This window comes from Arachis duranensis, chromosome 5 (assembly GCF_000817695.3).
Source record: "Arachis duranensis cultivar V14167 chromosome 5, aradu.V14167.gnm2.J7QH, whole genome shotgun sequence".
In the NCBI taxonomy this organism is placed as follows: domain Eukaryota; kingdom Viridiplantae; phylum Streptophyta; class Magnoliopsida; order Fabales; family Fabaceae; genus Arachis; species Arachis duranensis.
In genome coordinates, this window is record NC_029776.3 from 20,072,737 (window position 1) to 20,099,906 (window position 27,170).

General features: G+C 34.5%; 3 protein-coding genes across 5 annotated transcripts in view; 2 read left to right on the plus strand and 1 right to left on the minus strand.

Moving 5' to 3' along the window:
- LOC107488599 (cysteine-rich receptor-like protein kinase 25) overlaps positions 1-83 on the plus strand; it is a 1,993-nt gene extending 1,910 nt beyond the window's left edge. The window contains exon 7 of the mRNA XM_052261659.1: positions 60-83. Coding sequence (XP_052117619.1) covers positions 60-83 — 24 coding nt within the window. The remainder of the gene's footprint in view (positions 1-59) is intronic.
- Positions 84-20,262: 20,179 nt separating this feature from the next.
- Positions 20,263-22,985, plus strand: LOC107488656 (uncharacterized). Of its 3 annotated transcripts, XM_016109409.3 has the most exons (3): positions 20,263-20,434; positions 20,897-20,955; positions 21,090-22,985. In XM_016109409.3, the coding sequence occupies exons 2-3, from the start codon at positions 20,953-20,955 to the stop codon at positions 22,581-22,583; spliced, it is 1,497 nt and encodes a 498-aa protein (XP_015964895.1). In that variant the 5' UTR covers positions 20,263-20,434; positions 20,897-20,952; the 3' UTR covers positions 22,584-22,985. The 3 variants fall into 3 exon arrangements, with proteins under 3 accessions (XP_015964895.1, XP_015964896.1, XP_015964897.1); XM_016109410.3 differs by lacking the exon at positions 20,897-20,955; XM_016109411.3 differs by lacking the exon at positions 20,897-20,955 and having other exon boundaries at positions 21,119-22,985.
- A 688-nt stretch (positions 22,986-23,673) lies between these two features.
- Positions 23,674-25,187, minus strand: LOC107488657 (uncharacterized). Its single transcript, XM_016109413.3, has one exon. It carries the CDS (start codon positions 25,140-25,142, stop codon positions 23,874-23,876), a length of 1,269 nt encoding a protein of 422 aa, XP_015964899.1. The 5' UTR covers positions 25,143-25,187; the 3' UTR covers positions 23,674-23,873.
- Positions 25,188-27,170: the final 1,983 nt, after the last annotated feature.

The window sequence follows — 27,170 nt, forward strand, 5'->3', positions numbered from 1 at the left end:
ACTCTTATATCTTATGTAAGTTCGTTCTTTATTTATTTATTTTTGTTTGGGTGGTACAGCGTTTACCCCTTCGTGAGATTTAACAGGCATGGCGACTCTGGAGCGAAGGCAAGGAGCTGGAATTTCTGGATCATGTCCTGGTCAACGCTTGCCCCATAAATGTGGCGTTGAGATGGATTCATATTGGCCTGTTGTGTGTTCAAGAAAGGCCCAAAGACAGGCCCACCATGTCCTCGGTTATTTTGATGCTTGGAAGCACTACAGCCCTTCCTCAACCACTTGCACCTCCATTTTCTTTAAGCAACTATTATGACAATACAAGTGACGAATTTTCAATAACGGAAGAAAAAGAAGAGGAGGTGGAAGAAGGGGAGGATGATAATTCCAACTCTTTTTCAGTAAAATTATAGAATTGAATTCTAGTATTTGAAATGAATGAATAAAATTATAGAATTGAATTGAATTCTAATATTTGAAATGCTTATTAAATGAATTAAAGTTTTATAGCAAATAACTTTATCTTTTATTAATATAACATTATATTTAAATAATAAATATACTTATTTATTAAATTAAGGTAAATAACAAATCGATATTCAAAAGATTCTTACGCTAATAAAATGGTACATGACTTTTGTTATTAACAAAATAACTCTTGAAAGATTTTAAAATTTGACAAAATCATCAAACCATAAAAAGATGATGTCACAGTAAACGAAAAATGCTAATGTGACAGTCGGAAGAGAATTCTAATGATGGTAAAAAATTCCAGCAATATTTTTAACAGAGAACTCCAACAATGCTTTTAGTATCCTACTCAATATAGCTTTGTTCCAAAAAGGTATAGCTTGGATAACATTATCATTACTGAAGAAGTCGTTCACTTCATGAGGAATAAGAAAGGGCCTAAGGGTTAGATGGCTATAAAGATTGATTTTAAAAAGGTTTACGATAGACTTAAATGGAGCTTTATTAGGGACACCTTAGAGGATATTAATCTTCCTTAGCAGTTTATTGAGCTTGTGTAGCTGTATTAGTACCGCAAGGATGAGGTGTTGTGGAATGATGAAGCCTTGGATAAGTTCATCCCCTCTAGGGGGATTTCGACAGAGGATCCTATTTTCTCCCTATATTTTTGTTATATGCATGAAGTGTCTTTCTCAACTTATTACAGCTGCTTGTGAGCACAAGTTCTGAAAGCCTATTCAACTTAAGAGAAGGGGCCTGAATTATCCCATCTCTGCTTTGCAGATGATTTAATCTTGTTTGCGGAGGCAAACATGGAACAAGCAGAGGTTATTAGTAGGATCCTTGATGCCTTCTATCTTAACTCTGGCGAAAAAGTTAGCAATGACAAAACCAAAATTTTTTTCTCCAATAATGTGGTTAATGCAATCAGAAACAATATTAATAGTTTCATCCAATTCACCAGAACATATGATTTAGAGAAGTAATTGGGCGTTCCTCTAATTCACTCGAAAGTCTCTAAGGATACTTTCAATGGCATCATCAACAAAATGAATGTTAGACTCAACAACTGGAAAGCTTCATTCTTGTCTCTAGCAGGGCGAACAACAGTCGTAAAATCTATCTTTTGTTCTCTTCTTAGTTATACTACGCAAACTGCCTTATTACCTACTACTACTAGTAATATTATTGATTGTAAATGCAGAAAATTTTTTTTGGGGAGAAACATCACATACAAAAAAAGTTCATCTTTTAAATTGGAATAAAATCAGAAAATCCAAAAACTCAGGAGGTCTTGGCATTAGACATGCAAGAGACTTAAACCATACCTTTATGATGAAACTCGGTTAGGGCTTGATAAAGAAGAAAGATGCCTTATGGAAAAAAGTCCTAAGAGCAAAATATAATTGTGGCAATGACATTATTCCAAGAGTCACTAGGAGAAAAAATATGTCCAATATATGGAAAGAAATTTACAGTACCTAAAACCGAGTGAAGACAAATTCTATTTGACGTATTGGTGATGGCTCTAAAATTAGATTTTGGAAGCACAATTGGGTGCCTAATTTGGGAAGACTCGATGCTTACATTAATTAAGTAATAAATCCCCATGAAAGGGAAGAATCACTTATGGATTTTCTTTCGATTTCAGGTTCTTAGGATGAGGGAAAGCTTGATGAGGTGCTGCCGAAACAAGTGGTTAAGAGAATTCTGGCCATGTCCCTACCTTCACCTTGGAAGGAAGCAGACTCTATTGCCTAGGCTCCATCTTCGGATGAAACCTTCAATCTCAAATAAGCATATCAAACTATTATTGAAGACCATGATCTGCCTGATTGGTCTTTAAATTAATCTGGAATTGGAATGATCCAGAAAGAATCAGAACTTTCTTATAGCTAGTAGGGCATGAGGCTTTGCTAACTAATGCTGAAAGATGTAGGCATCACATGGGAAGTGTTTAAATGTCCAAGATGCAACAACAATTAAGAAATTGCAATCCATGTTCTACGTGAATGTCCTTTTGCGTATCTTGTGTGGCAAATACTTGACATCCCAGAAGATTTAATCGACTCTTTTAACCAAGATATAAAAAGTTGGCTAGGGATTAATATCTCCAAAAGTAATGCTTGGGCTACCATCTTTGGAATCGATGTGTCCACCCTTTGGTATCTGCGCAACAATGTGGTAATTAAAGGGCAGATGATGGAGTCAAATAAAGCGGTGAAATGATTAAAATTTGCAGTGCAGAGTTTGTAAAGGTTATGAACATGAAGCAGCCTCTGAGGTATCTCAATTGGACGTCCGAACATTTGATTAGCTGGAATCCTCCTCCAGAACACAGGGTCAAGGTTGATGGTTCCTTTTTTTCCATCAATAACAGCGTTGCTTGTGGTGGAGTTTTCAAAAACTACTTGGGTAGATTCATTGTGGGGTTCTCAAGTAATTTGGATAGTTGCTCTATAATGCAAGCAAACTATATATGAGAAATTCTCAAGAGCCTCCAGGTAGCAATTGCTAAAAATTTTAATTGCCTAATAATAAAAACAGATTCTCAAATGGCTATGGATTTTATGAAAGAGGGATGTCCTTCTAGTCACCCCTGCAAGTCTCTCATTGAGGACATTAGTATCCTCTCAAGTCGCATTCAACATGTGGAATGGTCTCATATACTTCGAGAAGGTAAGAGTATAGTGGACACTCTTGCAAAGAAAGGCCATTCTCTCTTTATTGGTCCCATACTTTTGATTCTCCTGTCCTAATGTTAGTCACAATCTTCTCTTAGATTGGCATGTTGAGATTTACAGGTGTTGGATAGTGTGTTAATTTGGTTTTTTCCTTTCGTGTGTTAAGTCTTTGACCTCCCTTTTCCACAAAAAAAAAAGATTATAAAGACATTTTAAATATTTTAAATTTTAAGTAAAATTTTAATAGAATAAAATTTTAAATCAGACTTATTTGAGTTGGAACTGATTTTGAGAGAAAATAATGGAATTGAATTGAATTCTATCTAAACTAATTTAATTATTTTTGTTTCAAACACTGGGATTGAATTCAATTTCTATGAGAATTAAATTCTAAGGAATTTTCAAACACCCTTAAAAAAAGAAAAGAGAAATTAAACAAAAAATGGTTAATAAATTAGTGTCATATTGCAACGAAGTTTCTTAAGATCATATTTTTGCTAGACAGTAGACATTGCAAGATTTACTATTGCAGTTTTTTATTTTGGTCAGGCTATTGTAATTTATTTGTATATTGAAATTATTTTCTTTTTTGGTGACATCCTTCCTTGTTTGTTAGACTTTGCTATATAGTTTTCTTTATGCATTTCTTTTTTTGTTTGGTATATTCTCTATGCATTGTTATACCCAATGGAAGAAGTACTATTGTACTATTTGGATGTTTTGTGGGTCGTCTCCTCTTTATTTAATCTTATATCGATATTTTTGAGAAGTATTTTTACTCTTTTGAATTTAGGAGTTATCTGAACAAAATTGTAGAGAGTAGGTTGGAGATACAAAGTTGTTGCTATCCCACAATGTCCCAAGTTTGTCATTCTCAATGATAGGGATATTTCTGCAAGGACTCCGATACTCAAATTAGCATGGATCACAAAAAAAAATAAGATAGAGATCATATATGACTGCATGTATTTGGAATAATGCATATATTTTATGAGGTTATGATGTTATATGCTTCTCTTATGTGGGTTGCTTTTTTCATGAGTTACTCTCATTATATGCTACTTGATGTCTTATTGTAGTCTCTCTTCATATGATGCTTTTAGGCCTATATATAGTTAATGTTGTAGTATTCTCCTTTAATAGTAGCATGATGGTTACAATATAACAATTAACCTCTTAAAATTGAGTTATTAGACATCAGAATGAGTTATGAATGAGGAGTTATTATCCTATTTATAACATATTCTTTAGAATTCGAGAGAATACTTAATCATCAAATTAGTTCCTTAGAACTTCTTATACTCTCTTGAACCGAATTTTAGTATTGGACTTATAGAAATATTTCAGAACAAATATTATTCTAGTTTGGGTTTTGGAGCCTATTTTTTATAGTAGAAATAGGCTTGAAAATATCAAAGTATGGTTTGTAATTGAGAAAAGTAGCAGTAATAGTGAATGGGATAAAATATATTTTTTATTTTAGCAATTAATTTTTAAAATATTTAGAACTAATTCAACAATAATTTCACAAAAATAATCTTAAACACAATTAAATTAGACATAATTATCATGCATTATTATTTAATTAGTTCTAAATTTTTTAAAAATTTATCTATCAAAAATATATTTGATATAAATTAAAAAATTTTAGGACAAAACTGAAATAAAATAAAACTAAAAGATATTCTTAAAATTTTTTATAAATTTTAAAAACAAAAAATATACTTTTTCTACTAAATCCTAGGACATTAAAAGAAGAGTCTATTTGTGGGGAATTAGGCAAAACGGACAAGCCTTCCGAAGATTAGTGAAAAATTAGTTCATTTAATTTCTTGCTCTAAACCTTCTACTTGAAAAGTTGAGAATTAATATAAAAGATTAATGAGAAGTGGTAGAAGACAACAATGGACATGGCATTACACTATTATTCCAATTCTATCTCACTCTCTAGCGAGATTGGATGCTCTAAAAAATTTTTATCGCTTAAGAGAATAAAGCATAACCTTTTATCGTATATTTTATAGATGTTCTTGTCAGGAACTATCCTCCGAAGTATAGCTCGTTAACACTCAAAAGGCTCCTTCTCCAAGACCTTTAGGTGAACTGCACGTTCTTCAATGGCCGGACCCGTGTGTTGGACCTGCAAAAATACACTAAGAGTTCTTTCTTAAGAGTGAGTGAAAAGGAATGAATCTATAGTCTTATTTGCCCTGTATTTATTGTTGCATAATGGCAACCATTATGTACATGTTATGCTCGAGATATATGTCGGCACTCTGGAAGTGTTCGGAGTTGATTATTTTAATAAGGCAAAGTATTTGAATTTAAAATTTAGTTCCAAGGTGTAGCATTATGCATCCGAGTTATTCGGGTACAAATCACAGCCCCCAAACTTGACTTTCAGTTGTTTTGTGGGGAGCAAGTTGAGCTTAGTTTTTTAACGCTATACCTCGGGACTTTATAAGCTTGTCCTAGTAACCCCCAAGCTCAACGCGTAGTCGTTTTGTCAAGCTTGGGTTTAAATCACGTGTTTTAATTGATATAAAGGGTGAGCACCATTTCTCAATGCGTTTAATGCAATAATTACTACGTCGTAGTTATCTCGAGAGAATCTTGTCTGCTCAATATTTGAAAGTAGGTGAACAGTTACACCTGATCAAACAACTAGAGATAAAGAGTGATTTAGATTGTATGTTAGTGGATATTTAGATTTTCATTACCTCTTCCTATTAACATATTAGAAACCGTTCCTGTGTTATTTGCACGAAAATTACCCAGTGGAGAAAATGACTTTAAGAGATTAGTATTGTTTTTTTCTTGTTTCCTGCTGGCTTTGTCTCTGTTTTCTTTCTTGTCTTCTCTTTCCCCTTTCTTAACATGGCTAGAGACAAAATAAAAGACAAAATAATAGAAATAGAAGGTGACCTTTATGTGTGGGTACATGCGGATGTTAAATTTATCGCTTCCTTATCACAACATGGAAAAAATTTCTGAACTTGTTACTAGTAATTGTGTTAGGGTTGGTATGCCAGTGCATGTAGAATTTCTTCCTTGTGGTGGTGAGGAGAGGATATGTGAGAAGAGGGATGAATAGGTTTATTTTTATTTTTATGTTTGCGTTTTGTCTCAGTTAAATGTGAAGTTTTTCTTTTACTGACTTTGAATGCAAGGTGTAACACAACTAAATTGTGCTCCTTCACAACTACACTCTAATTCATGGGCTTTCCTTCGAGCCTATGAATGTCTGATGGAGTTCCTGAAAACTCCTCCCTTTCTAAACATCTTTTTCTCGTTGTTTCAATCAAAAGGGCTGCATAGAGGTCTTTGGGCAAATCTTAGTAGCTACCTGGGATGATCCCTCTTTGTTTTATACAAATCTTCTTTTAAAAGTTTCAAAGAAATGTTTGTAAAAGTACGATCATTGGAGACTGAATATCTGTTTATTTAGATGATGAGTTAGTGAAAAAGTTTCTGCTTTATTGGTGTCCCGAGCTGATGCAAATTTTAGATGCTCTGAGAAGAGATGAAAAGGACAGTTTGGTTCTAGAGTTCCTAATAGAATGCTTTTCATAAAAAAAATTGTTGTCTATTTCTGATATGTTAAAGGTTGAAAATGATAAAGAAGCTTTGAAAACGTATATAGGTAATCTTTTGACATATGGTAGGAATTATGTTTGTGGAAGATCTGTTTCTCGAACTTACGTTATTTGTTTGATACAGATGAAAAATTTCTGAGCTTATCGTCGACATGAATGAGAGTTTTTTTTTTATCAAAAAAAGAAGCATGACAATGAAGTTTCTGTTGCAGGTGTCGGGAAGGACGTGGGGGTGGACCCTGCACAGTCATGTGCTCATCCATTAAAAAGAAAGAAACCAGATTCAGAGAAGTCCTTGAGGTTCTTTTTGCTGCTGTTTTGGATTTTGGGGAAGAAAATGAATTGGGGAAGTAGTTGCGACTTCATGATTTTTCTAGGGGTGTGAATGCTCAGTCTGTTTAGAGTGAACGATTTTCATTTCCTGAGTTGGCCGACAAAGTCGCCAACACCCAGTCGATGTGAGAATGCTGAAAGAGGTTGGAAAAGAGGCGGTTGGACAGTATATGCAGGTAAGAAAAAAGTTTAAACAACTTAGTTTAGTTAGTATTGTGTTGTAAATGAAATCTTTGGCTATGTTTCAGGTTATTGGTGCCAAGATGCTTTGTATGGGTCGAACTACGGAATTGCTCGGAGTTGAGGAAAAGAAAGACGCAAGCAAGGTGTTAGAGTTGCAGAAATCTTTAAAGGAAAGAGATGAAGTTGTTATTGATGTGACGTCGAAGATGAAAGGTATGGAGGGAGAGATGTTGAAGCTACATGATTATATTCGAGCTTTGCAAGGTCAGATCAAGGATGCTGACAATGAGAAAGGCAGGTTGACATCTAGGGTGCATGAGCTTGAGAATGAGATGCTGGAGATGTTCGCAGCAGTTTGATCGTGCTGTCAACCGGGTGACGGAATTTGCTCCTAAATTTGACATTGGGGATCTTGACGTTACCAAGATAGTGGTCATTGACAAGCTTGTAGATGATGAAGCTGTTTGTGAAGCAAAAAGATGATAATGCGGAGACTATTGAGAAAAAAACCCCTAACTTTAGGGCTATCTATTTTGAATTATGTTGTTGCTTTCTTGAACTCTTTGTTCTATATAGTTGGGTGGATTATATGGTGTATAAACACCAATACTTTTCTTTATTTTGGAAAAGGTTGTTTCCTTTTGACGAAATGATATAACGCTTCAGTCGCGTATTTTGAAATTCCAATTTTGTGTTTTGTTGGTTAGAAAGACTTTTGTAGGTAATATGAAATAGTATTTTGAATGCTTTGGAGAATATCCTCCTATACAAAGTGGGCAGCCTCATTAACACCTTCCCAAGTAAAATCCTACATGGGATAAAATCTCGGTGGTAGAAAAAAGAATATCGTTCAGCTTTGTGTTGCATACATAAATATATAATCACATGTAATAAGAACATAATGACGATATATTCCATGTGTTTAGAAGCTCGGTCCCTTCCAAGGTTTGTAAAGAATATGTTACTTGTCCATGTACCTTTGATACTCTGAAGGGCCCTCCCACATGGTGGCAAGCTTTCCTTGGCCTGGAGGTTTTTGAACATCTTCTACCTTTCGTAGGATGAGGTCTCCTTGTTGTAATGTTTGAGGCCGCACTCTTTTGTTGTATTTCTACTGTATGGCAATTTGCATTGCTTGCTATCGAAGATTTGATGATTCACGCTCCTCATCTAATGTGTCGAGCTCAGCTCACCTATTTTCATCATTGATGTTGACGTTTGAAAGCTCGGTCCTTAATGATCCTAGTGAGATTTCCATTGGAATCATTGAATCTACACCATAAACTAGCCTGAATGGTGTGTCTTTTGTTGTCGAATGTGGTGTAGGGTTATATCTCCATAGGATTTCGAGATTTAAATCGCCCATTGTTCTTGGACATCGGCTATTTTTTCACAAGGCCTGCAAAATGGACGAGCCCATTAGTCTGAGGGTGCTCAATGGAGAAAAAATAGTGTTTAATGTTAAGATTTTGTTAAAAAGATTCTATCTTTCTATCAGTAAATTGTCTATCATTGTCAGTTACGATATTATTTGATAAGCCATATCTACATATAAGAAACTTCCATATGAAAGATTTTACCTTGTCCGAGGTTATTTTAGAAAATGGTTGTGCCTCGATCTATTTTGTAAAATAATCTATAGCAACTAGTAAAAATTTTACCTGACCTCAAGAGACCGAGAAAGGTTTGAGGATTTTAAGGCCCCACCTATGGAAAGGTCATCCGATATCATATGTGTGTAATAGTTTGACTGGTGTGTGTATTGTCGGTGCACATTTTTGACAATTATCATAGTGCTGGACTTTATCCATGCAGTCTTTTTAGAGTGAAAGCCAGAAGTATCCTACTCTCAGCAGCTTTGTAACTAGGTGGCATCTTCCTATGCGTGTGCCACAAATTCCCTCATGTATTTCTAACATTGCAAGGCTTGCCTCTTCGGTCCCCAAACACTTCAAGAGTGGTCGAGATAATCCTATTTTGTATTGGTCATCGCCTATTAGGGTAAAGTGGCTTGCTCATTTTTTGAAAATTTTTTGGTTTCCTTTAGATGTAGGTATATTGCCTATTTTTAAATATTCCACCTAGGGTGTTCTCCAATCTGTTATCTGTGATAGAGCAAAAATATTTATGACGTAAATACTTGTTTCCACAAAGGTTAGTTGTGATAATGCTGGAGTTGTATCAATGATTCGAGAAGTAGCTAACTTAGATAGAATGTCTACTCTATTATTATCTTCTATAAGTACGTGCATAATTTTAAAATATTAGAAATTCTGTATTAAATTTTTTGCAATGTTTAGGTATTACTCCAAAAGGGGGATCCCATACGTGAAAATTGCTATTTACCTATTGGACAACCAATAATGAGTCACAATAGACTTTGAGATGTTAGATGTTCATTTCTCTTTCTAATCGTAGGCCAGCTATTAAAGCCTCGTATTCGGACTAGTTATTGCTTGCTGTGAACAAAAAACTTATCGACTGCTTGGAATATACACTGATCTTGTCTTTTGTAGGCTAGGAAAGAAGTGATATGACGTTGTTGTCGTCACTGGTAAGAATCGTGAAAGAACTACAAAGCGGCCAATATAACACTCCGAATTTTTTAAAATTGAATAATTAGTTATTTATAAGTTTTTAAATTATATTAAGATTTTATTTTTTAAAAAATTATTTTTGTTAATAAAAATAATTAAATAAAATTTTATTATTATTAAAGTTTAATTTAATTATGATTTATTCTATTAGTTTGAATTATTTATTAAAAATTATTTTGATAAACAAAATTTAAATTGATTATTATCATTATTATTATTATTATTGTTATTATTATTATTATTATTATTATTATTATTATATTAATACTTGTTCCATTTAACTAACCGAAATCATTAAAGGGAACAAGAAAAATGGATTTGAGAACATGGTTTTTATGCATAAATGCATATATACAACCATAACACCTCATTAGTTTCATTCATTAAGTGTATATAATCATATAATCATCCTTCATTAAAGTCAAACGTGACTTTTATATATGCGTTAAAGAGCCGTTATGTAGAAAAAAGAAAGCAGACATGCACACAAAAAGACTTGCAACAGTAAGGTAAGGCTTGACTTTCCCCACCACTCCGTCAAATAGGCTTAATACCTTACTCTAAAGGAGGAATCTAAAAGATGAACTATTCTATCAGAAAGCAGCAAAAGCAGAGAAAGAGCTTGAGGTGAAAAGAGAGATCGGAGATTTATCGATCTATTGAGTTACGTTGAGACAATACCAACCTTCTTCATCTTCTCTGAATGCAACGTGGAGGGGTGAATGTGTCACACTTTAATTGGTCATTATCTTAACTATTGTTGGGTTATTTTGTAATTTATTATTTTAGATGGGTAATTGTATAATTTCTTAAAATATTAAAATTCTACCCCGTTAATTGAAGCACGTTCTCACGCAATTTCTTTCTACAGTGCATCATTCCTTAATGGATCGTTGAATTTCCATGACTCGTAACTTCCGTTCTTCCCAGTATAACCAGCGCAGACTTAATTTCTATATCTTGTCCTCTCATTCAATCCCTTTTTTAGCCATGAATCACTCCTTACCAACATCAACATCATTAATGATTAGTTTAGTTATTAAATTTTTTTCATTAAAAATATATCTTTATTTAATTACATGATGGAATATATATTCATATGTAAAATAAATCTATTCAAAATATTTAAAAGTATAATTAAAATTATAAACATATAAATATAATAATAAAATTTGTACTCCACAAAAATAAACATATTTTTTTATCATACATATATTATTTAAAAATAAATATATTATTAAAATTAATAACAGAAATTTAAAATGATAAAATTCAACTTTTTTACCGTATTTTTTATAGTATTTGTATTTTTTTAATTTTTAATTTATTAGTACTTTATTATTTAATTAATAATTAAACAAATTATTTTTATGAAAAATTATTTTTTATATTATATTAGAGAAGAGACCAATATAACAGTTTAAAAAATAAATTAATAATCTGTATAAATATTTAAAAGATAAATATAAATATATGCATAAAATAAATAAAACAGATAAAATGGGAGTACTCATGAGAAATAAATAATTATTTTTGTCTTCTTTATTTATTTTAAACATGTATTTCATATTTATATCTTGAATATCTATACAATTTGCTTTTGTATTTAAAAATTTTAATATTAACTATTATTTATTTAAAATATCATTTTTATATTAATTTTTAAACTGTTATATTGGTTTCTTTTTTAAGATTATACAAAAAATAATTTCTCATGAAAATAATTTGTTTAATCATTAATTAAATATTAAAATATTAATAAATTAAAAATTAAAAGAATAAAAATACTATAAAAAATACTTGTAAGAAAATTGAATTTTATCATTTTAAATTTGTGTTATTAATTTTAATAATTTATATTTTTTTAAATAATTTATATATGATAAAAGATATGTTTACTTGTTTAGAGTACAAATTTTATTATTATATTTGTATATTCCTAATTTTAATTATACTTTTGAATAGATTTATTTTATTATATTATATTTTACATATAAATATATATTCTATATATTATTTTTAATGAAAAAAATTTAATAACCGAACTAACCATTAATTATGTTGGTAAGGAGTGATCTATGGCTAAAAAAAATTGAGTGAAAGGACAGGAGATAATAATGAAGTCGGCGCTAGCTATACTGGAAGAACGAGAAAGTTACCAACCATGGAAATTTAACGACTCGTTAAGGAATAATGCACTGTAGAAAGAGATTGCGTGAGAGGCAGTAGATCGCAGTTAAGGGGTAGAATTTTAATATTTTAAAAAATTATACAATTACCCATTTCAAATAATAAATTACAAAATAACTTAAATATAGTTAAGATAATAACCAATTAAAGTGTGACATATCATAAAGGGTAACTTACATGTTATTTTAGGGAGAGTTGGGTAGAATTCACCTATATATATATATATAATGTAAGTGATACCTAACCACTCTTCCTTTGCCCAAATCATCATCAAATCTATTAAGCACATTGATTATGCAATAACCAAACTTGCATGCTATCCAAACAAAAGAGAGAGAGGCCGAATTTCATCGTGAAAACCGTGAGTTTTTTCTCTTTTCTTTTTTTTTAATTTTTTTAATCCGTAATTTCAATAAAAAATCTATTCCGATAAAAGTGTTCGTATCCTCCTCTTCTACATGTTAGCATTACTTTTGTCCTGTAGAAATTGACGGTGACATAGCTACTCTTCCCCTCGAATTCGGCCAATTGGAGTTTTAGAAGACACAGATAATTTCTGATGTTTTCCCCTTCAGTAGCTCAGTCAGAAGGCTTCTCTGGAGTTTCGAGTATTTTGATTTTACACGGAGGTAGGATTGATAACTTTATAATAATTAAATGTGAATTTGATAAGTGAATGTTAATTTTGTTGATTATTATTTGAGTTTGAATGAGTTTATGTTGAATTATTATTGTTGCTTGTGATTTGTTGGTTTGGCTATGAGGAACAGCTTAGCTGTAGTTGTTTTAATATTTTTGGGACTATTGTGATGTGGTATTTTGAGGAAATTGATGAGATTTGGTGGTTGAAAGATTAAATTAAAAGCTAAGAAAAATCGGTAAGCGAAAGACTCGAAAACGGATTAAAATACAAGTAATATTTTGAAAGGAAAGGGTTACGGGTTTTGGTTTTGGTATAAGAGGAAAATTAATATTTAAACTTTATTTTTGAAGGGTAACATTGTATTTGTATATAAAAATTGAGGTATAATTTGTAATTATATAAGTTTTTGGGTAATAAATTGAGTATGGGGTAAAATGGATATTTTATAAAAGTTTAGGGTTATTTTTATAAATATGAAAATAAGTGAGGGTTCAAATATAATTTTATAAAATATTAAGGTTAAAAATAGAATATTAAAAAGTTCGTAGTTTAAAAAGTGAAGGTTGTGGTAGGCTTGGAGAAGGGGGGTTGAATCTATGCCTTCCTTTTAAGTTGCTGTTATGACCCTTTTAAAACAAACTTTCAATTCTGATTCTGTTTGTACTCAGCAGCGAAAATTTGAGACAATTTATTTTTGTCTTATGAATATCAGAAAACAGAACACAGTAGAGAAGAGAAAAGCTAACACCAGCATGTATTCTGGTTTAGTTGCTTTCACTATAGTTAAAAGTATTACATACACCAATTTCACAGGATTGACACAATCCTTTCACACTCAAGTTCTAATCTAACTTGACATTGGCTATGCTAATACCTAACTATTCACTCTTAGTGCTAACCCAACTAAGAAAGGGATACCTCACAGGTATAAGATACAAGACATTGACATACCTAAAGAAATCTGAAAATAACTCTAGGCTTTTCTCTCAAGTGTATCATTCAGCCTTTTTTCACTCATGGCTTTTACTTGAGCTCTCTCAATATGCCTTTTCACACAAAAAATTACAGAAAGATAAACATAGAAAAGCACATCATAATCTGTAAAACATGAGGGAGATTAACTTCATCAACAGTCTCTTCGCTTTGTGCAAAACTAGATTTGCAAACCTCAGATACAGTTCTTCAGTATTGACCGAATGCTTCTTTGAAAGAAAGCATTATCCAAGTAGAGGAACTTCTTTGCAAAACACAACTCACCAAACTCTGGTTTTCTCTCCTTGCTTCTGAATGAGTAGAAAGTCTTCTTTTATCTCCTTGCATGTTGCTCGGTTCTTCTTCCTAGGTCAACTCCTTGAGCCTTGAGCTTCACCAACCCACAAACTCACTTTTTCTCATTAAACCTCATAGTAGAAACTTTGCTTCTGACTTCTCCATCTTGACCGAAATCCATAAAACAGCAACCACAAAAGTCTTTCAATGGTAAATCAAATCTGAGCCCTTGAAAACCAACTTGGTCCCAAGATATGTTTGAGACCGTGGATTTACAGCAGAGAAGAACATAAATCCTCTTTTCCATATAGCTCAAAACGGAGTGGCAAAGTGTTGAAGATGAAGAGAAGAAAGTGTGTTGCATGTAAAAGGAAATGGATTACCTTTAACCTAAGCTTGATATGGTTTGGATTTGCTTATTAGACTTCTACGTCTCAAGCTTGGACTTTCTCTTTCTTGCTTCTTTGATGATCACCTTAGGGAAGAAGCTTTCTCTTTCTCTTTCTCACTTTTCTGTGATTTGACAAAGACAAATGAAAAGAGGGACGTTGCTTTGGAAGTGAGATCTAATTGGATGGATTTGAAATTGAGTTGGGTTTGGATCGGATATCCATTAAGCAACCTGTTTGGCTCATATGACTTATTTCTTTGCTTTTCTTTGGGCTTCTATTTTTGCTTTCAGCCCATCATCCTTGCTATTTGCTTTTCATTCTATTTGTGCTATAAAATTGAATTTTGGCCTGCAACAATAAATAATTAGTAATATGCAATTATAATTAATCAACGCTAATTATTTATTTTGCCTAAAAATAATGTTTGTCATCACTAATTAATTTAGTTAATTTCTTAACTCAACAAAAAGTAATTAATAAAAGTTTAAAATAAGGTTTTATAAACTAAATTTTAAGAGAAGATATATATATTATTTATTTACTATTTAAAATATCTCATTTATATTATTGTTATTATTATCTTATTAAGAATATTATCTAGTAAAGATATTATTAATATTATTATAAGTCATAGAAGAGCAAACAGAGCGATCTTAAAAGTTTTAGAGAACGCAAACTAATTTAAAGTAATTTATAATTCTTTTCCATAAGACACTTAGAGAAAGACGAGAGAATAATGCGAAGATAAATTATATTATGGAATGATAGGAAAGAAAAGAAGAAAAAAGAAAAGAAAAGGAAAGAAAATATTAAAGAATCTCTGCCATAGGAGAGCAAAGAACAAAGATTAAAAGAACCTAACGAATTTATGTCACAGGAGAGCAGAGCACAAAAAAGAAAAAAATGTATTAACTAAAGAGATATCTACCACAGGAGAGCAGAGGAAAAAGATAAAGAAAAAGCTTTAAAAGACTATCTGCCACAAGAGAGCAGATGCGACCTTGCTCGAGCCTTAGTGCCAAATGTATAGTGGGGATGCCCACACACTGAGAACTGTTTTCCAGATGTAAGCATATTATAATACATTTAAAAGTCACACTGTATGCAGCCTGGCCGTAAGACTTATATGCACTCTGTATGTATCTGAAAAGTCATATCTGGGACTCGTGCCCAAGTAATGTTGGGAGCAGGTAGGCAACCGACACATGAGCTCATGGCCTGCGATAAGATTAGACATGCATCATCCTTGTTTGTGCATATTTGTTTGTGATTGTGTTTTCTATGATTGTGTGTGCTTATGATTGGATTCTATGTTCTGTAATTGCTGAGTTAGATTATACTTTGTTGACTGTTGTTATTTACTTAGAACATAATAAAACAAACTTAACTAACTACCCTGACCCTACTAAGAACTCTCCAGTTCTTACCCCTATCTCCATCTCTCTCAGCTATAGGTGCAAAGGTTTAGTGTGGAGCTACAAGAGCATAAAAGATTATCTTCACAAGTTGAGTTGTTAGATTTTATTTTCCCCTTGTCGTTTAGTGTTTTTAGTTTTTAGAGGGGATAAGACTTGTATTTGAGAATCATGAAATAAGTCTATGTATATAAAGCTATGTGAATATATCTTTGTGATTAAGTGATTAAAAGTAAAAACTTTTTGTTTTCTTAATTAAAATTTCGGTTCGTATTCACAAAGGCACAATATTAAATAAACATAGTTTATAATTGAAGGAATAGAGGTAAGTAGCGCTCGGACTTCTAGTACGATCATGAGTTGCTAAAAGTTAGGGTGTTACATCCAGTCAGTTGTTGCACGTCTTTGATTATGCGTGGATATTTCATTTATGTTGTAGATTGGCACTTCTCTAGGTTTGCCCCAATTCCCTGATGGGTTAACATGGAACCAAGAAATTTGCCTCCTTGAACTCCAAATGTAAACTTCTCAGGAATCAATCTTATATTGTATCTCCTGAGCAGTTGGAAAATTTCCTCGAGGTTGAAGCGGTGTCTGCTTTCAGTTTCTGATTTGACAACCATGTCATCAACATATACATCCATGTTTCGACCGATTTGATTTTAGAAAATCTTGTCCATCAACCTCTGGTATGTTGCTCCTACATTCTTAAGACCAAAAGGCATTACTTTGTAAAAAAAATTGCCATGATCAGTTATAAATGCGGTTTTATCCTAATCTTCAATATGTATTTGTATCTGATTATAGTTTGAATAAGCATCCATAAAGTTCAAAACTTTAAAACTCAATGTACTATCTACCAATTTCTCAATATTCGGCAGGGGATATGAATCCTTTAGGCAAGCCTTGTTTAGATCTGTGAAGTCAATGCACAAACGTCACTTGCTAGAGGTCTTCTTTACCATGACCACATTTGCCAACTATGACGTAAACTGGATCTCCTTTATGAAACCTGCACTCAATAGTTTTTGGGTTTCTTTGACCGCTGCTTCTTTTTGTTCTTGTCCGAGATTATGTTTTTTCTGACGGATTGGACGAGCTTTGGTGTCCAAAGCAAGCTTATGGCACATACCATTTAGGTTGATTCCAAGCATATCTGTTGGTGTCCATGCATATAAATCCGCTTTTGCTTGCAGTGGGGCTACAAGCTTATATGTTTCTTCTACATTGAAAGTATAGCCAATGTTAGTGCATTGTGATTCATTGGTAGTAAGATTTATTTTGCGAGGTCATCTGTTGGTGTTGGTCGTGCTTCTTTATCACATCGAGGGTCAAGCTCAGGTAGTAGAGGTATGTCATCAGTATTGTACACCGAGTTGATCTGCGGGATTGATTCTGAGGTCGATGGTCAGACTTTTAGCCTAGTGTTATAGCATTATCTTGCCCCTTTTATGATCGAAATGTATTGTTGCGATAATGTCATCCTGCATATGAAACTTAACACACAAATGAATCGTAGAAATAATAGCTCTAAAAGAATTCAACGATGGTCGCCCTAATATGATGTTGTAGGGGGATTATGCAATCAACCCCTAGATATTGGATATCTAAGGTTTTAAGTGGGGATGGTGCCTTAAAGTCGTCTTTAACCAGACATAACCTGTTACTAGAACCTTTTCTCCGGAGAAGCCAACTAGCTCTTCGTATGAAGGTTGCAAAGTATTCTTGTTCAACTGCATCTTCTGAAATGTTGATAAGAACAACACATTGGCACTGCTCCCAAGGTCCATGAGGACTTTTCTAATTGTTGTGTCTCTTATGGTCACTAATATCACCACTGGGTTATCGATATTTGGGGTTTGGGATTTGAAGTCAGATGCTTGGAAAGTGATACTCGGGGTGGAGCATTTCGACTGATGTAGCCTTGATCCCTCTCCTTTGAGGGTTAGCATGGTCCTGTAGTTTTGTTTCCTAGTAGAGCTGGAAATTCGTCTGCAGGTGAACCCTCCTGAGATGTAATTAATGATCTTTCGAGTTGGGGGAGGTGGGTTTGAAGTAGTCTATATTGCATTGTCTTTTGCTACCGAAGTTGAATTTGGTTGTTCTGCCATTGTAAGAGAGATTGTCGCATCCTTTTGGATTTTGACGTTGGCATATTTATCCAGCAGCCCTTGCCGTGCCAATCACTCTAGGAGGTCTTTTGCTACTACACATTCATCAGTTGTATGTCCGAACATCTGGTGAAATGCGCAGTGTTTGCTTTTGTCAACATATTTTTGGTCTTGATAGGTCCCAGCCCTACTGGGGGTTTTGATGATTTTGGCATGTAGGATCTCTTTGATTATAACTTCCCTCCTTGCATTGAACTGTGTGTATGAGTCAAAGTTGGGTGTCAACTTAACCGGCATTTTGTTGTCTCGAAGGTTGTTCGTTCGACCTTGCTTGTCATTGTCTCTGCGAGGTAATAGTTTTTCCAATCTCCGAGCTTTCCTTAGTTCTTCGATTTCAATTTGTCCAGTCACTTTTTCTATGAATTTTGCTAGCGTCTTTGGTTTTGTTACTGCAATGGCCTCGTGAAACTTTCCAAGGCGAAGCCCGCTTTTCAAGGCATGTAAATGAACCTTGGGGTTTAGATAAGGAATTTTCATCGCTGCCTTTGCAAACCTCGTCATATAGTCTTTCAGACTTTTGTGTTGTCCTTGATTAATTGTGCTCAGATAATCTGAGTCTCGTACATAGATTTTGGATGCTACAAAATTGTTTACAAATATATCAGTGAACTCATCAAAACTAGTAATGGAACTTGTAGGCAAATTTAAAAATCAAAGTAAAGCAGCTCCGTTCAAGAAGGTTGGAAAAGATCGGCACAAGATAAGGTCAGAGGCACCATAGTAACATTATGGACTCGAATTTGGTGACGTGCACTTTGGGATCCCCAATACCCTCATAAGGTTTCAATGTTGTTGAAAGTGTAAAGTTTTTGGGCATTTGGAAGTTCATTATTTCTTCGAAAAACGGATTCGTTCTCCACCTTTCTGCCTTGTGAAGTGTTCCTCCCATCTTTGTGTTTGATTTAGAGTGATGTTCTTCATTCGGATTTTCATCATTAAGATTCTTGCGTTCCCCATTCTCCTTATCGTTATTTGGTTTAGCTGCCAGGAGTTCGGCCATTTTTTGGACCTCGGCCTACAAAGCAGCGTTCATAGCCAAAAATTCTGCATGAGTTGGAGGTGGTTGTGGAGCTATAGCATTGTCCGTCATGATATAAGAAACCTTGCAAAAAGAAAAAGAAAGAAGAGATGAAAAAGGTAGTAAAATGTGGGAACACGTTTTGAAAAATAGCTCCATAGACGCCAACTATTCCTATCAAGAACTACCCTCTGAAGTATAGCTCGTTAACACCTGAAAGGCTCATTCTCCAAGACCTTCAGGTGAACTGCAGTTCTTCAAAGGCTGGACTTGTGCGTTGGACCTGCAAAAAGGATTCTGACGCTCAAGTTAGTAATCGATCTTTATAAATACAATTAGAGTTCTTTTTTAAGAGTGAGTGAAAATGATTGAATCTATAGTCCTATTTGTCCTATATTTATTGTTACACAATGGACCGTTATGTACATGTCATGTCCAAGATATGTATCGACATTTTGAAAATGTTCGGGGTCGGTTATTTTAATAGGACGAAGTATTTGAATTTAAAATTCAGTTCCGAGATGTAGCGTTATATATTTGAGTTATTCAAGTACGGATCAATAGATAAAATTAAAAAATATATATTTAAAAGATATTTAAAAATTAAAAATCTTATTTTATATTTTTAATTAAAAAAATTTAAGAGAATCAATTTTTCTTTCTAGCAATAACCAAGATTTTTGTCATTTCATGGGCGGCAATAACCAACCATTCATTCATTTATATTCTTCTTATGAGAGAGATATTAATGTAAGATTGAACATTTTATGAACTTTTGATATTAACATTAAAATAAAGGAAAATGTGTATTTTTACTACGGTTACATGCATAATTTTTTAATTTAATTTTTTTGAATGACGGCCTTTTTTGGTATGAAAGTAAAAATATTGATATATTTTAATATTATAATTTTTGATATTTTTTAAAAGTGTGACAGATATATAAATTGGAGAGTTTAATTTTTGTACTTTAAATTTTTAATTTTTTTTAATAAAAATCTCTCAAGTCCAATTTCTATATTTTTCATAGATCGAACGGTCTTATTTTTATACCTCTTACAAATCGGATCTAATTTTTATTTCTCGATCCCACATTTGAAAATAATATTACTACTCTAATATCAAAAACAAAAAATGGTGAATAACATTATGTATTTTTATGTTAAAGTTAATTTCTTAATTATAATGGAGAAACAAAAAGTTATACAATGTATAGTAAGGAACTACTTTAAGCTGTAAAGAAAATGGTTAGGTTATGTGATGTAAAAGTAGCACAATAATAAAAAATTATTTGAATTAAGTGTTAGCCAATTGCAGAATGTAGCATTGGCAGAAGCAGAGGGGAGAGAGGAGCGAGGTCAAAGTGGCATTCTCAAAGACGAGCTGACTACTTTTGGTGCTAAAAAAACAGTCTCAGGCTCTCAGCTCTCAACTCGTTGCGTGCTTCCCTACTTGCCTTCCCCTCCCTCACTCAGGTGAATTCCTTTCCTCTTCATTTTTGGACCAATGTTTGGCCTTCTTTCCCCATTCAAAGTTCCATACTTCTCTATCAATTTCCTACTTGCCTTTTTTTCTTCCTCTTCTGGGGTTTCTTTTAGGGTTTTGTGTGTGCTCTTTCTTTTTTTTCGCGTGAAATTGTTTTCAGCTTTGTAACCCCTCCTTAGTTCTCTTTCTTCTCACTCAGTATTTCCTTTTTTTTAAAAATGTTCCATTCTGCTGCACCCTGTTTCCTTTCCTCGGTCAATAAATATATTCGATTTGGAGAATCCCTTAAATTAAACCATTATGATGCCCGCATTTGTAGAAATTTTCTGGTAACATAGATTGCTTTTTGCGTGATATTATCATTTCCCCTCTTCTCCTTATGTATGTTATATGATGGTGTTGCCATTTGTGCAAGGACAAATATTGTTAGCTGCTTTGATATAACTTTGTAGGAAGGGGATTCCTTTCGGACTTTACAGAGATGGATTTCTAAGCATGACGTCAAATCATGGTGAATAACTATGCATAATGACAGCCGTCCACCATGATTTGTTCATTTTCTACAGTTGTATTGGTTGACATTGTAATTTATCACTCAAAATGCATAGAAATTATCATCTAACTCCATACCTGTTTCCTCTGTAGGACTCTGATAATTGCTTATTCGGTTCCAGGCTATTTGGAAAAAGTAAGAACTTGAGCGTTGTAAGTAAGTTAAGCATGATAAGGCGGTCGCCAAGTCGGAACCAGCGGTCCAAAGGCATCAAGGTGAAACATGTTCTGCAGATTATTCTGTTGCTTTGTGTTTGCTTCTGGTTGATCTATCAGATTAAGAACTCACATGATAAGAAGAAGGAATTTGATGACAATACTGCACATCAGATTCCAAAACTTGGTAGAAAAGACCTTAATGCACAAAAGGTTGAAATAAATCAAAATGAAAAGCATGAGGAAGAAGTGGAAGATGAGAATATCGTGGAGGAAGAGGATGAAAACAAGCATGAACTCCATGAACAAGAAGAATTACAAGAAGGAAAAGAAGAGAGCCAGCACGGAGTGAGGGGACAAGAGGAAGAGCAAGATGAAGATGAAAACAAAGGTGAGGAGATGGAAGACAGACAAGAGGTAGGAGATGACGAGATAGCTGAAAAGGATAAAGAGAATTCAGGGAGGGATATTAATCATGACGAGCTCATTGAGGAAGAGAAAGATAAAGAAGAGGAGAGTGAGGATGAGGAAAAGGAGGAGGGTTCAGTTGAAAACCACAACACTCATGAGGCCCGGGAGGAGCATTACAAGGGCGATGATGCCTCCAGTGCTGTGACTCATGATACTCATTCAAGTAGCACTGAAACTGAGACTACTTTTACAGAAGAAAGTAGCGGGAATCAAACTGATTTGGATATTAAGGTCACAGGAGCTCAACTGATGCCGGGGGAAACGTCTAACACAACTTCTGGTAAAGAAACTGTAAACAAGACTTTGCCCATCCCAGCGGATAGTTCATATCTAAATAATACCAACAGAACACATTCTCACAATAACTCGGAGACAAGCAGTAATTTGACAGTAGCACTAGCAGCCAGTGCTGCCAGCAATAACATGACGGGAACTGGAGCTGACACTTCATCTAAACAGAATAATACGGGGATATTTTCCGAATCAGACCATGCTCAAAATAATACAGTGAATGTAACAGTCACAGGAGAAGGAACAGAGCAGGGAAGCAATAGAGGATCTGAAGAAAACCTTCCTGATTCTGAGGCAACAGACCCTATCAAAACAGAAAATGGAGATGTCGATGCAGCTGCTGGTGAATTCCAAAAGGTAACAAGATTTGTAGCATTAAACAAAACTGTGAACAAGGATAACAGTGAAACAAGCAACAGAAGGAGTAATTCAAATTTGAACATGAAGAACACAGATGTCAACGACAATGACAATGAGAAATTGAAGGATGACACTCAGACAGGTGAAAGTGGAGAATCATCAGAGTCATTCACTGGGAAGGGAACTACTGGTTCAGATGATCATAATGCTACTGATTCTCATGTTATCAAGGATGTGATGACTGATCCGGATAAGTTGGCCGGTATTAGAAATGGAATAGATAATAGTGACAAAAGTGCAATAGAATAAACTCGTAACATGGTCATGTTTTGTAAGTGATAAAGTTGTTCTTTTTGACCTTGTGTAGTTAGCCAAACCCTTCCACTTGAACCCCTTGTAAGTGTGTTTGAAAAACGTACTAAGGTAGTTTGGTGGATATTCATATCAAAGTCTTTAATTCTTTGGTAGATTAGTCGAATGTCTCATACTACACAATCCTTGTCTTCATACTAGAGTAGGATAAAAGCTACATACTTTGTGGTAAGAAAGGAAAAATGTGTTTCACTCTAGAGCTAGAGAATGGACAGCAAGGATACAGCACAACGTGAGAAACCAAATTGGTGACTAGCCAATTTCTTACGATTCATTTTGGGTGTTGTGTCGTGTGCTTTTCAAAATTGTCTAAATTGGACTACGTTACGTGTTTGGTCATTGCTTCTATACTTGAATCCTCACAATCCTATCACCGTCGTCTCTTAGTTGAAATTTCTTCAATCTTACAAACAACTATGGTTAAATTGAAAGAATGTTAACTTGAGGAAAATCCACTGAAATAAGTCCCAGGCTCTTCTAAGCCGTTTGCTCATAATTTTGAAAAGAATTTCACAGCAAATGCTGTATCCTATTATTCCTTTTCCACTGTTCTTTATTCATTTATTTATTTTATGCCTCTTTTATTTTGAAGTCAAGAACAATTTCATTCACACAGAATTTTGGTGTGTGTAAATGAAGGGAGATATAGGGATGAATTTCTTAAAATAAAAAAATGAGGATACTATAAAAATTACAAGGTACTTCTGAAAAAAAAAATCATATGTTAATTAAAGGATATGTTGGAGCGAAAGTAATGTGCGGGTTCCAGGAAACCCTATTAAGTTATTAACTTATTATGTACATGTTCAGTAATGGTAGCAATGAAATAGTGCAAACCTAAGCGTGACAGAAGATACATGTACTTGAGACAGCACATAGGATTCTCATGCTCAATCTCGCATTCCGTTACAACGCACGAGACATGAATTAAAAATTCTACTTGTGCCAGAACCAATTAATTGAAAAACAGAAGCTTTACAAGACCTAATCTGTAAGCAAAATACGAATCCAAAACTTCACCAAGAGGTAAAAGAATAAACAAAAATAATACTAAACTGATACTTCCAATCTCCCAACTGTACATAGTTCTCATCGAAAACCGTAAAAAAACAAAAGGAGGGTTAGTGCTGAATTTGATCCAGCGCCAAGAATATTAGAATAGTGTTAGCTGAACCGACAGAAACGGCACTCAGAATACGACAAAAAATACACACTATGTTTTTAGTTCTACTGCCTCAACTCCTTTCGGAGCTTCTGAGAAAACAATTTGCAAGCGTCCATGCTCAAGTCCATCGCCGCCGCAAGAGCAACAAAAGCCGCAGCATCCTCCGTGCAAGTCACATGCTTCACCCCAACCTCCACCTCCGGCTTGCTGCACTTCCCCTCACCGTCCACCCTCGCCGACATCACAAACCCCTTATACATCAACATCGGGTCCAACCCGAAATCCACACCCGATCCTGATCCGGGTCGAGACCGGGACCCCAAATCCCAGCTCCCATGTGGAGTGCTCACAGGGGTCACGCCGGTAGCAATGTCGATGGTGAACTTCCCGCCATGCTGGGAGCTGATAGTAGCGGCGGCCAGGGTCACGGGATCGGCGGTAGCCGGAAGCACCTCGAATCGGTACCCTACGGCGTTGGAGCTGTTGGGTTCCCGCCAGGCCTCCAGACGACCCCAAGGCTTCCAGGTGCCGTCCCCCTCGGGTCGGATTATGAGCCATGCTCCCGGGTTGGATCGGCTGACCCGGTGCGACCCGGGTGAGGGAACGAAGGGCGTGACCATGGAGGCCGCGGCGACTGGCGAACCCGACAAATCGTGGACTGTGATGGACCATCCCTTCCGCTCCGCCATGTGATTCGCATTAGCCGAAGAAGATTGGAACTGTCCCTGATTCTTGTCCCGAAAGCTGAACTTGCAACTGAAAACCGGTTGCTTCACATCGCCTTTTACTTGAAAAACCTGCGGGCTGCACTCCGGTTCGCCGTCGAACCGGAACACAAACCTCGGGTCGGGCTCAGCCCGGACTGTTAGGTGCAGTGACTGGGCGGAGGAGGATTTGTTGTCTGCTTTGGCGAGGTTAACCCAGCCGGTGTGGAACGTGACGGGTTTTGAGTCTAGCATGGTGAAATCGATGGGAACTGAGATTTTGCCGAGGAGTTTGGGTGAGGAGAAGAAGGAGAAGGAAGTGTCTGCGCGGCCCTTGTAGAGGGAGATGGTGATGGTGGTGGGCTTCTTGGAACTCAGGAGCTTCTCAATGTGGGGTTTGGTGAAGTCGAAGCATGCGGCCATGGAGTGCGGAGTAGGGTGCGTGTCCGAGGTTATAGGAACTGTGGCCGCGTGGGATCGCTGTGAACCTGCTCCCCTGAGCTTGATCTCGCAGAAGCACGACGAAGTGGAAGGGTGCACCTTGCCGGAGAAGGAGGGCTTGGATGACGCCGGTGATTTCAGGGCCAAGTTTCCAACGAGGAGCCGCACGTAGTGGCACGGATCCATGTTGAGATGAGACTTGATGAGTTTATGGAGGGAAGGAATAGGAGAAGACTGAGTATATATGCCAACCCCTTTTTATTTTTTATTTTTAATTTAGTTGATGGCTGACAGAGTGAAGGCTTCTTTGTTGAGTAGGAGAACTGGATGTGACAGCCTGTATCCTTGCATATTTTGATTTATTCTATTTTTTCTTTCTGTTTTTGCTTCCTCCCTCAATTTTCTCTATTATGGTGGGGACATTTTATCTTGCAACAACTAATTCTTAACTGTTATTTTTATTTTAATTATTTATATTTCATATTCGCTTGTTCCTTTTCCGAAGAAAATATACTTATTATCAGTAGCAGATTACTTCAGTTATTTTTCGATTTCGTTTTCGTCTGGTTTTCCATTATTATTTTTAGAATAATGCTAGGGACAGCAATATTTATGATTGGTAGTCATCAACTAGCCATCAATAATGATTTGATGGTGTAAGATTTTATCTAATTGTTCACTTTTCTCTGTTGATTGTTAGTTACATCCAAAATATAATAAAATTGCTGTCCCATAAATTTTTCTATATTTTTATTATCAGTATCTCCAAAAATTGCACGTAATCACTCTAAATCACTCGCACAATCTTCCTTTTTGGTATAATTCGTACATAGGAACAATTTTACCTCAACAATTATTCTTTCCGGTTCTAGGCTTACCAATCTTCTTAGATACTATTTTCCAAAAGTAAATGAATAAAGAATCTAATTTGAGATCATCAAATATTAAATTCAAGATATACCTATCTATGTATCCAAAAAATATAGAGATGATAATATCACTTTTAGGATAATATTCTTTTTTAATTTATATAAAATATAATACAAAAAATCATATAAAAAATAATATTATTAAAAATAAGAATACTATTATCATTTTCTCAATATATATATACACACGGACGGATTTACGCACTAAACTATGGGGACAAGTGCCTCCATTATAACCTAAAAAAAATTTAGTAACAAATAATAATAATAAGACGTGAAACATTCTAAATTAATTTTTATTTTTTTAATCAACAACGTTAAGTATATATTAAAATAAATTGAATAATATATATATATATGTGGTTGATTTTGATATAAAAATAATATTTTTATTCTTTAATTAACCATTTTTATTTCAACTTATAGAAACGCAAATTAAAACCAAAACGCAATAGGAGTAATGGTCCAAAAGCACTTCATTTTCTCCGAGGAAGTTTTGGGATTGTTTAACTTTTTTTCATGCATTTTATTATTTCAAATAATAACATTTTAATTTCCATCACAATCGCAAATACTTTTAACATGTTCATGTGTTTGGTTTATGAGAATTTTGGCCTGGAAGGAAGAAAAAGTAATGAGAATGTGTTCATCAGTTTTTTACTTTTTTTTTTTACCAGAGTTATTGTTGATTATTTGACGAGTTTTCAACTTTTTATTGTATTAAAAACTATTTTCCAAAATTCTAAAAGTGTTACAAAACTGCCTTTCTCCATGCACATCAGGCATGATCAATATGTCTATACCCTACTTTACCTATTGATCTAGTGGTCTCCTCCCTCTTCCTCTTAGCAAACTTGCAATTAATCGGAAAATGAAGCAAATCCCTCTCATATTATAAAATGATTCTAACCCCAGTTAACTGAGAGTTAACTTGAGAATTGAAGTGTTTTTGTAGGTAACTTCATTACATACATATATGAAACTAGGAGTTGATTTGAGAATCGATAAATCTTGTGCGGATTTGATCTCGCTCGTTTTCCTCGCCATCCAACCTGAAGAACAGATCTCCGAAGGACCATTTCAAAGAAGTCTGACGATCCTGGCACCTTACTTGTCCTATAACCCGAAATACTCTGATTGTCATCATCGTACCTTTTAAACAAAAGACTAATCTTTTTTCTATTAAATCTTTTAAACTCATGAATAAAATGGAGTTTAAATGCCTTAAACATTTTTTCCATTTTTTCTTCAGTTCTCTTTAAAATTTTTAATTTCTCTCTTAATA

Coding starts and splice junctions, on each gene's coding strand:
- LOC107488657 (XM_016109413.3), bottom strand. CDS start 25,142: ATGGATCCGTGCCACTACGTGCGGCTCCTCGTTGGAAACTTGGCCCTG.